The sequence below is a fragment of the Carassius gibelio genome, chromosome B18 (genome assembly GCF_023724105.1).
Source record: "Carassius gibelio isolate Cgi1373 ecotype wild population from Czech Republic chromosome B18, carGib1.2-hapl.c, whole genome shotgun sequence".
Taxonomy (NCBI): domain Eukaryota; kingdom Metazoa; phylum Chordata; class Actinopteri; order Cypriniformes; family Cyprinidae; genus Carassius; species Carassius gibelio.
This window is the reverse complement of record NC_068413.1, coordinates 6,910,987-6,927,872: the sequence shown is the minus strand read 5'-3', so window position 1 is coordinate 6,927,872 and position 16,886 is coordinate 6,910,987. Positions and strand designations below refer to the sequence as shown.

Here is a 16,886-nt window from a genome sequence, read left to right as displayed (position 1 = left end):
TGGTTGTTTCAACAAGACAATGACCCAAAACACACTAGTAAACGGGCAAAGTCTTGGTTCCAAACCAACAAAATTAATGTTATGGAGTGGCCAGCCCAATCTCCAGACCTTAATCCAATTGAGAACTTGTGGGGTGATATCAAAAATGCTGTTTCTGAAGCAAAACCAAGAAATGTGAATGAATTGTGGAATGTTGTTAAAGAATCATGGAGTGGAATAACAGCTGAGAGGTGCCACAAGTTGGTTGACTCCATGCCACACAGATGTCAAGCAGTTTTAAAAAACTGTGGTCATACAACTAAATATTAGTTTAGTGATTCACAGGATTGCTAACTCCCAGAAAAAAAAAAAAATGTTTGTACAAAATAGTTTTGAGTTTGTACAGTCAAAGGTAGACACTGCTATTTTTTTGAACACACCCCTTTCAACTAATTGCCCAATTGCACAGCCTTAAGAGCGTGCATATCATGAATGCTGGGTCTTGTTTGTTTTCTGACAATCTACTGAACCTACTGGTAACTTGTTTGCCACGTAGCAATAAAAAATATACTAAAAACCTTGATTATTCTGGTTAGTCACATTGTACTGCTATTATTTTGAACAATACTGTATAATACGGCTTGAAAAAGCAAAGCTGACAGTGGACTGTTATGACAAAGCCTCACTTGCTGCAGTTGATGATGACGTCTTCAGGCTGAACCCTCTTCTTCAGCATTCCCTGTTTAGGATGGTCTCCTCTGCCTCGGAAAAGCCCTGGAGGTTCAATATTAAAGTTCCCGATGCGTTCACGATGGTGGTCCAACACGCAGTATCCATACTCATCAACAATTTTTTGATTAGCCTCTTTTTTAACCTGGAAAACATTTATGAATTCAGAGGAACATCCGAGGAGCAAAGATTGTAACTTTGGATTTAAACTTCTGGATTTAAAACATTCAGATGTTATGAAGAAACACTTACCAACTTCTCCTCTTTGCTCAAGTTCTTCCTGGCTTCCACCTTCTGTTTATGCATAGCGTGGAGTTCCCCAAAATCACACTTGTTCAGATCCATTATTAGCTGTCTCTCCTCCAAAGTCATCTCCTGTGGAGAAAGGAATGTGTAACCCATCAAAAACAAGACTTAGCAGGTGAAGTTTTAGCTAGGATTACTAAAAAACGTTCGTGAATTTGGATCTCTGTAGTTTTTACTAAGATTGTTTATTGCCTGATTATTTATTAATATTAACAGTTATAACTCATTTTAATTGTAGTTTACTTTTTTTGTTATACATTTTATTACATCTAACTTATTTTAGTTAGTTCTTTAATCTTGTATTTATTTTTTTATTTTAGCTTTATTCTAACTTTTTTTTTTAAATAGTAGTTAATTATAATAACAACATTGTTACCAGTATGTAATGTGAAATCCACTGAAATACACCAAACCTTTAAACAGTATGTGCTGCTAGTTATAACATTATGCACATAATTAAAAGAAAAAATTAATAGGTGTTGAGAATCAGACCAGATGCTGCTCTACGGTTGCCGTTCTGAACAGCAACTTTCCTTATCGATTTAATTTTATTTCCAAATCAGATGAGATTGCCAGCGGAACTTGAACCACCCACTGTTGTTTTACATAGAAAGTTGGCATAAAGGTCTAAATCCATATTAAAGGTTCACCAGGCAGTGAAACTAGCAAGTTTGCTTTAGGTGCTGTTTTCGACGAAGGTCAAAATAAATTAGGAGAAGCACAGTGACACAACACAGACATTCCTACCTAGATGTCACTTCGTTTTTCAGAGAGGACCCCAGAGAATAAAAAAAAAGCAGATAACTTGCACCAAATTTTGTCCTGAGGTTGGGTGAGAAAAACAGATTTGAAGGGGATTCAAATCAATATTAAAGGCTGTGAAACACAAATTTAACTTGACACCTCAGGGAAAACTAGTTTCATCCAAATAGGGCATTTAAGATAGTTGCTGCTCACTTCATATGTCTACCAGACATCTGATAAGTATGAAGCTGAAGGCGCCGTTTTGTATCCATACAGGGTAATAGACCAGGCACAAATTGCTTGAACTAAGTGAACTTTGGTTGACCTTGGGTAAGCGTGTATGTGTGAAAACCAGAAAAGGCTCACAGACACCCTGATGTTTTTTAGGAACAGACAGACACGTAACCACAAGAACTTCGCATACTGCATCAGAACTTGGTCTTTTTCTATATCAGCAGCAAGAATAGTTACAAGAAGGATTATAGAGCAGGGTTTTGACATTTCACGATTTGATTGGATTCACAAGCTTTCACAAGCGTTCACAAGCTTTCGATTCGATTACCAATTACAAATACAAACCGAAGGCTGTTTCAAACCCCATTTCTGTGACTTCCTTTGGGAAACTACAGTTTTAAGGAGAAAATACTAAGAAATTGTGTTGATAAATGGATTGACACATGGTTTGTCTAATAACATATTAAAAACACCACATAAATAAATAAACAACATAAAAAACTTGTTCACCATGGGGGACTTTAAAAGAAGTTAACTGATGAAGAAAATCTATTTATGATATTATTTTTTGACAGTATCCTCATTTACATTTTTACACAAGAGCCTAAAACTTTTACCAATACTGTAGCTTTGGAGGTTGGTTTCTTGAAGCACCTTGGAGATGTTTCCACAGTTCTTCTGGATTTAGTCTGTCTTAATTTGTTCTGTTTCTTCAACTCATTCCAGAATAGTGCTGCTTTAGTCAACGAAAATTATGACTAAATAGTTAACAAAGTTTAGTGTGACACAGAGATAGGGACCGATGTGTGTACTTCTAACATGGTTGTTGGTAAAATAAATTGTGTAAATTCAAATCAGCGAGTCTTTCGTGTCTGGAATGGATGTGTTCTTGAGTTTAAGGCCTGGTTCACATGGGACAACTTTAAAATTGTCGGCCGATTTTCCAAACCTGAGAGACCCCACACACGGCGATAAAAAAAAAAATCACGGGTCTAACAGTTTTGGTCATTCAGTGTGTGGTGTGCAGCCACACGGCATTATCAACACATCACACACGAACCGATTTGACTCCCGAGCCAATTCTTGAAATCCCTCGAGATCAAACGTGACTTCAGAGTAAACAATCATGGCGGACGAAGAGGATGCAGTGGCCATAGTTTGTGCTTTGTTTTTAACGGAAAAAAAACATAAGAAAAACAAGAAAAGGCGATGGTCAAAGAGGTGGAGAGAACGCGAGCATGGACTATACTTGCTACATCATGATATGGAGGAAAGTTGTTGTTTTATCTCATAGAAATGTTGTTACGTACTACACAGATTAATAACCGTAGAAATAAACGTTCATATATTCGTTTCCATGTACTCTGGTGGACTGCAGTTGTGGATGTAGTTATGCCCATCGACTTTACTTGTATTTGTTATATTTGTTATATTATATACGCTGGCTGTTTTGATTTTGTTTCCCGGTACTTCCTCACCGCCTCGTGACCTTGCTTTCTGATTGGCTACACGCCACAGTCCACAGGCTGCGTGATTGTTTGTCCTCGAGATACACCACACACGAGAAGAAATCGGGCCAAATAAATCCAACATGTTGGATATCCCCGATTTGAGATCGGAGCGGTCCCGACGTTCTTCCGAGCAGAGGAGAGCGGTCTTAACACACCACACACGGCAGGAATATTTGATCAGATTATTTTACGATAATCGGAGCATCCTAAGATTGTCGGAAGAGGTGAATCGGGGCTAAAATCGGCCTAATTATCCTGCCGTGTGAACCAGCCTTTAGGTAACAATAATATAAGATAACCTTGTTTGAAATGGGTTTGGCTAAAAGAAAAATTTGGTTTCGTCTATACTACTAGGTACTTATACTATATTGACTGGCTTAAATAGAATTGCATAACTAAAAAAAAAAAAAAAAAAAAAAAAGAGACAAAAAAAAAGACAGGTTCACACAAAGACTAGACTAAAACAAAAATTAAAACAGGCCACCAAAAACAACACTATTCCAGACAGACTGGAATGACCTATGACCTTGACAGTGCTAGTGCCATGTTATATTGTTTGAGCTAATAATCAATGGACTTCTTATCGTAATGTGTATTCCATAATCTACTCCTCTTCCATAATAATGCCTGAATGCTCTACTTCTGGGAGCTTTTCTCAGAAAGTATTTAAATTATGTCATTAATGAACTGGTATTTTATGTTAATTAATTCTTATTTTAACTATTGACAGCCCTACTTTAAGTTAAACTCATTTGAGTGTGCAATTTCTAGTTTTTTTTATTCAGCAGTTGTCTTCATCACAGTGATTAAAAAAGCCTGCTTTCTGATCCTTTGCACTGAAACTGCTTTGGGATATGGCCTGTTTCATGACATGCAATTACAACAAGTACTGTACATCAAACGCCAGGAGACACTAAAGATCATCCAAGCAACTCTAGAGGAAGGACCAAGATCCCCTCATATGTGATGATCACAGCTTCCCCGTGGGGCACAGGAAAGGAGAAAGAGGACAACAAGCGAAAATGAGGGGAGAGAAAAGTATGTATGGGATGGAGGGGTCACAGAGGACTGCCATACGTGTTTCTCTTTTGTCGGTTTATGATTTATTCTTGCACTTTTGCAGTGCTAAATGTCACACCAACACTGATTCACTCTAATCTCTCCTCCTGGGGCTGGTGAAGAGAACCTGCGCCATGGGACCTCACACAAGCAATTTCCTCTGACCTGCCCCCCTCCATCTCCCTATTCTGTCACACGCATACACCCACTAGAACCAAGAACGGCACCCCTGGGCCATTAGCCAGGGAGCAGAGCCCAGCGCAGAGGGGAGGAAAAGAGTAAAATAAGAGGAAAAGTAAGAGAAGGGCCCAAAAATGGCACAAGAACAGACTCGAGAACCTCACAGACCCACAAACCAATTACAATGGATAAGAGCACAGCACGATCCATGAGTCTATACTGTCGACTAAATCAAATTGATTAAATGGCACAACAGACTTGCAATCAAGAAATGTGTCACTATATTTAAAAAGGTAAAAGGACATTTCTGTTGCAACAAATGAAAAAAGGCCAATTTTCTTTTAAACTGTTCCGGATTGATTTTTCTCCCACCGGGTTAAAGGTTTTATATACTTCATAAAGTGCATTCTACTTGAAATATTTGATTAATTTTCCATACTTCCATTAATAAAACTGTGCTTGATATTAAGTTTTGTTAGGGAGTGGCACTGGTAAAGAGCCTTTGAGTTTCTTGTGAGCTCTACAATGATTACTACTACATAGGGAAGTTGAAATTGTGTATAACAGAACAGTGACTGTAAAAGTATATTAGGTATGGGAGTGGTATTTTGAGTTTTTTGGGTTATTGGGCTAGTTTTGTTATGAATGGCAACCCCGAAGTGATCTTGCCCATTCAAAACTCACTACTAGACTGCAAATAAATTTTAGGTTAAACAGGAATTAATATGCAGTTACAAAGACATTCTTAGTGTTTTTATTGTGTTGCTTGCTATGTTGTTGCGAGTATGATCTGTGTGGTTCCTAACGGACAATGAATCTCTAGTAGTTGTGAGGGTCCCTCCTTCAATACTTAGAAAAGAGATTTTAGATATAATTCAGTAATAGCTTCCAAAACAAGTTTCCCAAACTCACCAATAACAAAATAAATCACCAATAACGGATATTTCATTGTTTCTATATATTAATTATATTTTAAATTACACTATCTTGAACTCACTTTACAGGAATAAATTATGCAATATACAAAAAAATATATATTTAAAAAAATGCTGGTGGCCATACAGACATGGAGACCACTGACTTTGATTGTATGGAGAAAAAAAAACAATACAATAGAAAGAAGGGGTGCTCCGATCACGATCGGCGGATCGTTATGCGCATCTCGTCAGTAAAGCCGGTTCTCTAATCAGCGGTAAATTCCATCAGGTGCTTGATTTCACATAGAGCAACTGTTACTACACAGACGAGATGCGCATTAACAATCAGCCGATCGTGATTGGGGCACCCCTACTAGAAAGTAGGTAATAAATAGTATGCAAAATTAACAGTACAGTACAAATTTTTGGTATCTGAAAAACAGTGGGCAAAAAGTACCCGAATAACTTGCTACTTTCTATATCCCATGAGGTCACAGAAAGGCATTTATGAAATGCCAGTGAACCAACGCAATGGACACTGATAGGTCATGTAATATGAACAATATGTCATTGATTTTATTTGTCTTATTTATTTGATTTGGGGGTTGTTTTAAAATTTCAATTTAGTTTTGTTATTTACATTTACATTATTTAAATTGTCATTTACCAGATTATTTTATCCAAGGTGATTTACAAATAAGCACAATAGAAGCGATCAAAACCATCAAAAGAGCAATTATATGCAAGGGCTATTAGTATATTATTAGTTATATTTCAATTTCACAATGAAATATACAGCATTTTGTCCAAGCAATAATAAAAGGAGACATTTCATTCATAATTTGTCTTAAAGTTTGTTAAAAAATAAAAAAATCAAATCATGAATCAAATCTTGAAATCAAAATCGCGAATCGAATCATGAGTTGAGTGAATCGTTACATCCCTTATATATTATATATTTATTTCTTTTTTTCATTCATATAATTTATAAATATATAATAATGGAAGCATGAACACATGTTAGACTGCACCCCATAAACACAATCATGCCTAGAAAATAAATGTAGTAAACCACCTCTTTAAGCTGCTCTCTGATCCTGTGGTGCCCAGTTCTAGCGGGTCTCTAATGTGCAGTAATTACCAAATGCTAAGAAGTACATAAACATGCCTCCTCCCTCCCAGAACACTTTTCATTGACCTTATTTTTCTAATTGCTGTCTGCACTGCACAGTCAATGAATGTGTGCACAACACTGGGCACCCATACACTGAAATTCATTATCCACCGAACCCCTAATGTTACGCAGAAGTTTGGTCTCCATTAATAAGTACTAAATGGGTCAAAAGGTCATGATACATCTAAATGAACATTTTTAAACAAGTGTTTGCTGAAAGCGCTACACTGCAGATCACCCAGAGAAAAACAGCGAGCAACAAACAAGCTGACACAACAATGTTCTCACAACACTTCGCAAAAGCACTATAATAATAGAGCCAGTGTCTCATCACTTCAATTCTTCTCTCGCTCATTCTCTAGATTGACAGTCGGGCACGGGGCGGAGACTGTGCTCAGTGGAGCGAGCAGGGGCTTCCGTGTTATAATAAAACAGTTAAATTGGATTTGTTCATATGCAGGAAGCGAGTTGTCTGGATTAGCATATCAATGCCTTTACACAAATCGTGTTTTCAAGAGCATTGAGCACTAAGCAGCACGAAATTAATTCTGCATGATACGCCCCGAGGCCTTCTGGGATGCTGTAAGCTTCATAACTCTTCCGTACTCATAACCTGACACCCATCCCTACTAGAGCCTCCACAAACGTGTAAGTGTTAAAGCTAGTGGTTGAAGATTGAGCTGGGCTTACAAGTGTCAGAAAGGTTTACCTTCCTCCAGTCCCTGAAAAAGTTGTTGCGGAAGACGTCTTTTGTGGTGTATTCATGATCCAGCATCTGAGCAAAGAAAAGAGCCACTTCTTCAGCTGGCAGGCTGAGCTTCACTGGCTTTCCTACAACAAAACAGAACATTTTTACTCGCTATAAGAACGTTAGCGACTAAAGAAACCAGCTATGAGTGGGTTGGGTCAAAGTATGGAACAAAAAAATACATGGAACAGAATTTTAACTTTGGCCATTTATTGGTAATATTTCATAATATCAAAACAATTACTAACTTATTTTTTATTTAAATTGAACAGTCCTTCACAAATATAGTGAATCCCAAAGCCTCATGGGATAATACAGTGTCAATCGGACACAATAAAACAAAACAAATGTTTCATTGTTTAAATGGTGCAAAAACAAAATTCGCTATTCTAATCTTTAAAAAAAGAAAACATTACATATCTTCTCCATAATCTGAATGATTTGAGATTTCATTCATGTCTATCAGCTTGCAAGCGAAATACTTTAAAACTGAATGCATTCAATTTAAGCATTCTAATAACTAAAAGTTCGCTTCTGAAAATTCGGCAGATAAACATTGGTTCATTTATTTATTAGCGTATTTCCTCTTAAGACATAAGAACATCAGAGTCAAAAGCACACAAACACGATATCGTTTGCACAGATCTACTACAGAAGACTGCTGAAGGTTTTTATAACCACGTTAAGATGAGTCATCAGACTCGCGTTCCCACAGGACTCGCCAGCTCACCCCGCGAAATAGACTTTAAATGCATCACCGAGAATCATGGCCTAGGACAAATATAATCAAAACTGCATTTATAGCTTACCGTTCAGAGTCTCAGGCACAAAATCCAAATACTTCCCCCTCTGGGTTATTGTTTGAAGATTAATGGCCTGGGCCTTCTGAAATGCACTTATAGTTTAAGAAACGCCTCTCTACGGTAAATGGCAGAGTGGATATTAATAGAGGAAGCTGACCTTAAAGTTTAGCAAAGAGATTAAAGACTCTTCCTGTGCTCTCTGGAGTACACCTGACACCAGCGGACGAACAGGTCAACCCTGCGCTGGGCTGCGTGCCCAAAGCCAGAAAATTAAAGGGAATGGCATTGACCAATGAACTAGCCTCCCTCTGACCAAAACCTCTTACTTTTGAACAGGTTTTGCTTTGAAATGATGTGAAGCACCAGTACAATGGACACAATTAGATCTTTATAACGTTTGAATACATACCGTTATAGTAAAACCTGACATCATCTGGAAGGGCTTGATATTTGGGAGGGAAATACGGCCCTTTGTGTTCTAGAAACTTCCATTTAACTCCATCCTCATACTTCTCCTCTTCCCACCTGCGAAAAAGTCAAGAAGTCGAGAAAAGATGATAAGAGACAAACAAAACTTCTGGGCTAAAAGGTGTCACTCCTTTCATGCAGACAAGAAGATGCATGCAGAGAGCCTACCATCTCCATCTTTGTTTCTCTTCCTCTTCTTTCTTCTTAAGCTTGAGAGCCCTGGCTGCCTCGATCTCTTCCTTGGTTTTTTTCTTCTTAGTGGAGACAGAACGCCCTCCTTCCTCTTTTATCACCTTTTAAAGGGGAAAAGGAGTCATCGTTTGCACATTTTGTGAATATTGTCTGCATTTTGCAGGAGTTGCAAATCTTAGCTAGTTAACATGGCCTTAGTGTCATATTTAAATTAGCAGAAATCACAATGTTTAATAACTATGTTCACTACATCTTATACATGTCAGTTCAATAAAAATGTTTAAGCTGAGCCCTGGGAAGAGAGAGAAAAAAATATATATAAATAAATAAAACTTTTTAATTGACCATATCGCCTAGATAACTTTTAGATCTAAACTTTTATAAATACACTTTTGGCACAACATTGCACCCCTAAACTTGACAGGAAGATTAACACTCAAATCAACAAGTATGAACCGTGAAACTGTAAAAACAGGATGTGTGCAAAAGCAGGATAAATTATTTTAGCTGTTGACGGTTTGTTTTCAAGCCTTGCTGTTTAGAGAGTTTATGGTGGTGAAACTTGCCAGGTATAGATATCTAAATGTGTATTATTTGTTACAATGGAGGAATACAATAGTGACAAATTGCTTTTTGCTATTTAGATCAGCTTTTCTCATTGAGACACTGGTGGATCCACATGAGACACAAAACATTTACTTTTCCAAAGATAAAACTACTCTGAGAGATTGAAGCGCACCGAAGTCTAGTCTGCAGTTGGCAAATCGACAACACCCGACCAGAATGAACTCCTGAGGGGCAGTGTGGACAAAAAACTGTTAAAGGTTTCTTCTGAAAATAAGATTTTTAGCTCTGCAAGAGAGAAATGTTCTCCAAAACTGCTCTCTGCAAAACTAAAATTACCATCAATGGTCAAGAGCAACAGATGTTGAACAAAATGACGGCTTTCCAGCACAGGCAATCACTTTGTGATATGGTCTTTTAAATCCATCAAATTGGAGGGTGATTGTGAAGTTGACGTTGACCTGCAGAAGGCAGTATAGATACATAGCAAAAGCTAATTAAATGAACAAAATTACATTTCTGTGATTTGTGTGAATAAAACGGAAAGTGCTAACATGCCTATTCATCTCGTGAACATAAAAAAATAATAATTGCATTTTACAAAAACTGGTAAAGACATTAACACTAAATCAACCCTGCATGGTACATAATTATAGTTAAAGCAAACTTTACTGACATACAGTATTCCAAAACTTTCTGACTGTGCCTTTATGTAGATTATCTCAGCATGTGTCCTTTTTAAAGATTTTAGATTTAAAATATCACAATTTCTAGCATTTCAGCAAGCACTCTGCCAATCAGTTCTTCCCTCTATAATCAATATACCGCTAATGCACTCTGGGTAGAGCCCACCTTTTCTTTTTTTCCCTTGATCTTTTTCTTCACCGTTGCAGAGTTTTCCTGTCCCTCTTCTGCAGCTTTCTTCTTCTTCTTCTTTGGCCTTTCAGAGAAATTCAGCAAGCAGACAATACATGTAAAGAGTCCTTTTTTTTTGAGCACCAAATCAGCATTTTTCTGAAGGATAATGTGACAAAGACTGCTGAAAATTCCAATTTGCCATCACCAGAGAAAACTACTTTTTGAAATCTGATTAAACAATTAGAAAAGAGTTTTCATAATGGGATGCTTATGAAAAAATACTTCACAACGTTGTGTTTTTCGACTTAATAATACTTAAATAATACTCTGATGTTTAAATCATTTAAAATGAGAATGTAAGTGTGCTCACCCCATTTTTGTTTGTAAGAAAAAATAAGATTAGATTTCCTATCGCAGAAAAATATCACAATAAAGTTCCCAATATCGTGCAGCCCTATCATGTATGTTGGTAAACCTCCAATGCACAAAACCATGGTAATTTGATAAAAAAAAAGATTTGCCATTAACTATTAAACATCCAAGCTGCCTCTTTTCCATAAAATGAACATAAAAGGTGGCCACGGATGTCCTTGTTATCTTCCACTTTCACTGTATGGACAAAAAGTAGCTTTTGACATTCAGCTAAACGTGTCTTTTTGAAATAGTAAGTCAGTGGTAGGTTTGGAATGACAAAGATGAGTAAATTTTGGGGTGATTTATCCCTTTAAGTAAAAAGTGGCGCAGCTTACCCCACTGACTCAAATGAAAAATATGTGACCCTAGAGCACAAAAGCAGTCATAAGTTGCACGGGTATATTGTAGCGATAGCCAATAATACAATGTATGGGCCAAAATGATCGATTTTTCTTTTATGGCAAAAATCATTAGGATATTAGGTAAAGATCATGTTCCATGAAGATATTTTGTATATCACTAAGAACTTCATTTGGACAACTTTAAAGGCTATTTTCCTCAATATTTGGATTTTTTGCACCCTCAGATTCCAGATGTTCAAATAGTTGTATCTCTGTAGTCTCAGTCTCAGCCAAATCTCAGTGTTATAGGGTCACATAGGGCCTAGGAAAAACAAACACTTACAAAGGAGCTTCAGAGGTAGAAGAAGGACCATCCATGTTATCCACCTTTCTTTTCCTCTTTTTCCCTTTCCCTTTTGTTACAAAGTCTGGATCTTCCTCTGGCTCTTCCTTCACATTCACCTGAGACCTAAATGAGACAAACAACCAAAAAACACATTTAAAGGCTGTAAGAACTTTAGTATATATATAAAAAAATAAACTCATAAGGACAAATATGCATTGACCAATGACAATGACTAAATTACAGTGATTACACAATAATGCTTAATGGCCACTGATGATAATTATATAATTACGGTAATTATGCCCAAGGATAATTGCGGAGAGATACAAGCTTCAATTTCCATAAAGCATGATTCAGATGTGGCGGGAGGTGAGCAGAACAAATCAATTAATTACAATTACCATAACAAACTATTTAATTTAGTAGAGAACTTTCCGGAAGAGATTAAGTGTAAAAGAACACTAGGACACCTTCAGCAGTTTTAGAGTCTGACCTCTGTCGTGTAAATCAGCCTCCCACCTGCAATCATTGGCAGGACTTGATTTACAAAGCGCCTGATTGTCAAAATCCCTGATTAGAGACGTACTGTTCTTATCGGGAGACAGAAACAGCCAACGAGAGATTTTAGATGGTCCAACTTTCTAAAAATCTTACATATCAAATTTTAGTATATGAAATAATTTTATGTTAAATGTCTGCTTGCTTAGATCTATGCCTCAGGCTCTGTTCTATCCCCCCAGGACCCCGTCCCACCCAGTCTGATCTGAATGCTTTTCACTTATTACTTTTCTGACATGCCGCAGCTTTCTTTCCAATAAATAAATTAATTTTCTGAAAGACAGCCAATGTAGCGAGAAAATCGGAATGGATATTGTCCAGAACTGTGCACATTCAAATCATCAGAATTAATTTTCATCAACTCCAAAAGGCAAGAAAAAAAAAAAAAAAGATTATGATTGCATATTTGAATCGTAAATGGATTAAAACTCATTTCCAAGTGCAGCTGCTGGCTGCTGATGTCATTTCTCTAAATCAAAAGCCTGAATCTGTGAAACTGCATGTGCAGTACTGGCTACTAAAAATACCATCACATGTGACACAGCGATCTCACTGTACCTTCTGTCACCACGGTCTTCAAAGTCCATGCTCTCTTCTTTAGGCGTTTTCATCTGAAAGACAAAAAAATAAAAACATGACAACTAGATGATGGAAACTTATGTATTGCTTCCCCAATTATAATAATTATATAAAAAATATAATGAAATATATAATTAAATAAAATGTATGTTTATATATAAATATATAAATGCATGTATGTTTAAATAGTACAAAAGAACAGCATTTAACAAAAAAAATCAAAAATAAGTCCGAAGCAACCTACATACCGACTTGACAAGGATCTTGTTCCACTGTGCAAGTACTCGTAAAACACTTTATTACGGTGGCAGGTAATAAATAAAAGAGGCAATACATGGAAATATCAAAGAGATGAAGAAGCTCAAGAAGCCGCATTATGCTAATGTAAGGTGCAGGGGGAAAGAAGGGCTATTTGTGGGTTTGACGCACCACAGGGAAGCCCAGTCTAATAAATGGCTTACAACCTGCTATCAAGGAAAGCCATCCAGATCACTTGAGGCCGAACTGGAGCCCAGAGCTGTCAAGGAGAATCATATTCTTCTACAAAAATATCAGCATGGCTGGACGTAGGTTGCATTAAAGGGTTAGTTCACCCAAAAATGAAATTTATGTCATAAATGACTCACCCTCATGTCGTTCCAAACCCGTAAGACCTCCGTTCAACTTCAGAACACAGTTTAAGATATTTTGGATTTAGTTTTCTGTCCCTCCCTTGAAAATGTATGTACGGTATACTGTCCATGTCCAGAAAGGTAATAAAAACATAATCAAAGTAGTCAATGTGACATCAGAGGGTCAGTTAGAATTCGTTGAAAACTCGAGAATCCATTTTGGTCCAAAAATAACAAAAATTAGGACTTTATTCTGCATTGTCTTCTGTTGACGTATGACGCTGCTGATGCGTTTTCTGACGCGCCCAATAACAAAGAGAACATGTCAGCAGCATCATACGTCAGCTGCGTCACTGTAGTGTTGTGAACGCGCTCACAACAGACCCGGAAGAGAAGATAATGCTGAATAAAGTCGTAATTTTTTTTATTTTTGGACCAAAATGTATTTTTGATGCTTCAAAAAATTCTAACTGACCCTCTGATGTCACATGGACTACTTTGATGATGTTTTTCTTACCTTTCTGGACATGGACAGTATACCGTACATATATTTTCAATGGAGGGAGAGAAAGCTCTCGGGACTAAATCAAAAATATCTTAAACTGTGTTGTGAAGATGAACGGAGGTCTTATGGGTTTGGAGAGTCATTAATAACAATTTTCATTTTTGGGTGAACTAACCCTTTAAAAAACAGTCTTGCATAGTGGAAAAATACTATTACTACTGTTCTCGGATAATGAGCGGTTTCGTGCAACCGCCCTGAAGAGGGAAGACAGCCCTGTTTGCTTCGCTCTGCATAACAGTCTATTCTGTTACATCAAGGTTTTCACAACCTATAAATCTGACATCCCGATCACAGACTTGACTGCTCGCTGACTAAATGCTTCTAGGTTATGCTCTGTGCAGCAGTCGGTTCTTGTTATATTTGGGTCTCTGTAACCTACAGTACGAAGCAGTCTTTGAATGATATGTCTGCATAATATTCCTTCAAAGCAAAGCTAACAGGGCTTCTTAATTAAGCCGGATTGAAGAGAGAATCCCAGGGGCATGACGAAAGAAAATGAATGGTGACATTGAAAAATTACCTTCCTGTGTGTTTTCTCCGTCCCTTCGTGCTGAGGCTTCGCCTTGCCTTTGGCCTTTGCTTTCTTTTTCTTGGGCTTTACTCTGCGGAGGAACAAAAAGGAAAAGGAAAGATGATGAGAGGAATATGAGACAAAAGACAAACATAAATGAGAAAAGAAGGAGGGGTGGGAATGGATGAGACGAGGGGGTACATAAAAAGGCCATTAGAGCTGAAGAGTTCCGAATCCATATTAGCACTTTACAAATAAACTTCTCCCTTCACTGGAGTGTGTGACAGCCCGCCAGAAGGCCTCGTCACAACAGGCTGCTGTCAGCAACACTTACAGGTGTCCAAGTCTTTCACCAGATTAATTACAAACGCCAGAGACGGATGGATGTCGCCGGCGTTAGTGTGCCAATATAATGCATTAGATATCAAAGTAAAATAACTTATTCATAAAGAAGACGGAGTACAACTCACTGAATAATGAATGCAAGCTCTTTGGCACTCACTTCACACTTGGTTAGATTTACGATTTCTGGTGCACATCATTTGTTTGGGAGGCTCAATTTGTCTCGCAGTAATGCAAAAGGCGTTTCCTGCTGCAAAGTGCAGCGCTGTGTATAATAATGTGCAGCTGTTGTTTGTGTTGCTATTAAATCGTGCTTATTCTCAGTTGAACAACAAATATTTAGTTCACTTGTATACTCGTATAAAGAATTTACAGAAGCATTAGGGGTGATGTGTGACTTTGAATAGTGCGTGCCGGCAAAGCACAATTACTGGATGGAAATCAGTCAAAATCAAGGGATTATTTTACCTACAGTACATTTTGAAAAGTGGTGAGGATATGACGTGATTGGACACGCAGTGCAACATTTATCTGTGATGCATAGTGCGCTGTAATTTCACTAACAGCTTTACTCACACAAGTGCATCTCCATTTGAGCCTGGATTATCTTTGGACTCCTTTCCCACAGCTTTCACGGAGTTAGATTCTTCTGCCATCCCTAAAATACGATGCCAACAATTCAACTGAATTCATTGCAGAATTCATATTTCAATGAAAGGAGCTCTTGTGCAAATCAGGAGTCTTAACCCGATCATAAACTTCACTAAATGAATTCACTAATTAAGTTAGCAATGCTAAAACAGTTGTATTAAAATTGAAATGGGAATAAAATCAATCAACATTAATGTAATACCTGCAAATCCGTATATTGTGCGGTTGTAATCAACCCGCGTGCTTACAGACGAGAGTTTTTGGTGTTGCTAATTTAAAGACCAGTTTATGCTATATTTCCCGGGTGATTGCAAAATTACCTTCTGATCCAACAAATATTAATAAAAAATTGCATGTGCGTTTGAAGTTTATTTGACTCGACAGCATAAAACCTGACGTACGCGTCTAGCCCACACCAAAATGGAACTGATTAAAAAATTGCGTTCCAAACAGATTTCCCCAAATACTCCCATTGGTCGGACAAAAAGATATTCCCGCCTCAAGCCCACGCCATTGGTTTATTTTGGCATAGAGCCGTGTTCTTTGTTTTCTGATTTGCTAACACTGCTGCCACTGAAACAACAGCGATTGATCACCAGTTAACCTACCAACGTTAAATATGAAGACGAGGGATTTCTCCTGACAGTAACATTACAATTATATTTAATGATATAATTATTAATATAGATATACAGGTCTTAAAACATTATTTGTTATGGTCTTATGATGATTGTATTTGATACCCATGAATTTTAAGACCTCTCATCTCATATTCCACTCATATTGATGTCATCATGAAACATGAGCATTGCCAACCCACGTTCTGAAGGAAAATGGAAATTTGCCACTAGCTGTTTCCCCGTCAACGCTGTACACAAAGCAGCACTTCGCTCACAAACGCTGCATCAGGCATTCCATGAAGGGTGACGTCAAAATGAGACCAAATCAGATCAATCACTGCAGATTAGCGTCACACAAAAGGATGGGTTTGGGAAAACGAATCTTTGAGCGAATCGTTTGGGAGTCGTTAAGTAAATAAGGTAAAAATAAATGTTTATTATGAGACAATGGAAGTGTTTTTTGACCTTGCATGCATGTCAGCCTTTTTTGGGGGACTCCCAAAACCAAAATATGAACCTTTCACTTTTACTAACAGATATCACTGTTATTAAATATGTTTTTAGATACTGTTGTTAGATATTACTAACAGAGATTCACCAGTTGTTTAATGACAATGCAATATGACAATTTTTTACTATTACACGTTTTCTGGATTTAAGTAATTAAATATAAACTATTTTGCATAAAATTGCATCAGAGAAACCAGAACATCTATTAATTTTTATATCTTGTTATCTTATATCTAGTTGTATAATCATGCAGTGGTATGAATTTACATATAATTGCATACATTGATAGAATGCATAGAATGAATGAATGAATTTGTTTGTCTATACATACATTAATATTTTGTATACCTTTTTACTTTTACTAAAATACTT

At 37.2% G+C, this 16,886-nt stretch overlaps 1 protein-coding gene across 2 annotated transcripts in view; it reads right to left on the bottom strand.

The window, feature by feature from the left end:
- zgc:173742 (DNA topoisomerase I, mitochondrial) overlaps positions 1 to 15,835 on the bottom strand; it is a 30,896-nt gene extending 15,061 nt beyond the window's left edge. Inside the window, exons 1-11 of one of the 2 annotated variants that reach the window (XM_052582652.1) lie at positions 15,705 to 15,835; positions 15,310 to 15,391; positions 14,401 to 14,482; positions 12,684 to 12,736; positions 11,565 to 11,690; positions 10,461 to 10,548; positions 9,021 to 9,145; positions 8,794 to 8,909; positions 7,543 to 7,664; positions 961 to 1,083; positions 666 to 853 (exon numbers count right to left, since the gene is read on the bottom strand). In XM_052582652.1, coding sequence (XP_052438612.1) covers positions 666 to 853; positions 961 to 1,083; positions 7,543 to 7,664; positions 8,794 to 8,909; positions 9,021 to 9,145; positions 10,461 to 10,548; positions 11,565 to 11,690; positions 12,684 to 12,736; positions 14,401 to 14,482; positions 15,310 to 15,391; positions 15,705 to 15,771 — 1,172 coding nt within the window. In that variant the 5' untranslated portion in view covers positions 15,772 to 15,835. Of the gene's footprint in view, positions 1 to 665; positions 854 to 960; positions 1,084 to 7,542; positions 7,665 to 8,793; positions 8,910 to 9,020; positions 9,146 to 10,460; positions 10,549 to 11,564; positions 11,691 to 12,683; positions 12,737 to 14,400; positions 14,483 to 15,309; positions 15,392 to 15,586 lie in introns of both variants that reach the window. The other variant, XM_052582653.1, reaches the window with a different exon arrangement.
- Between the last annotated feature and the right edge of the window lie 1,051 nt (positions 15,836 to 16,886).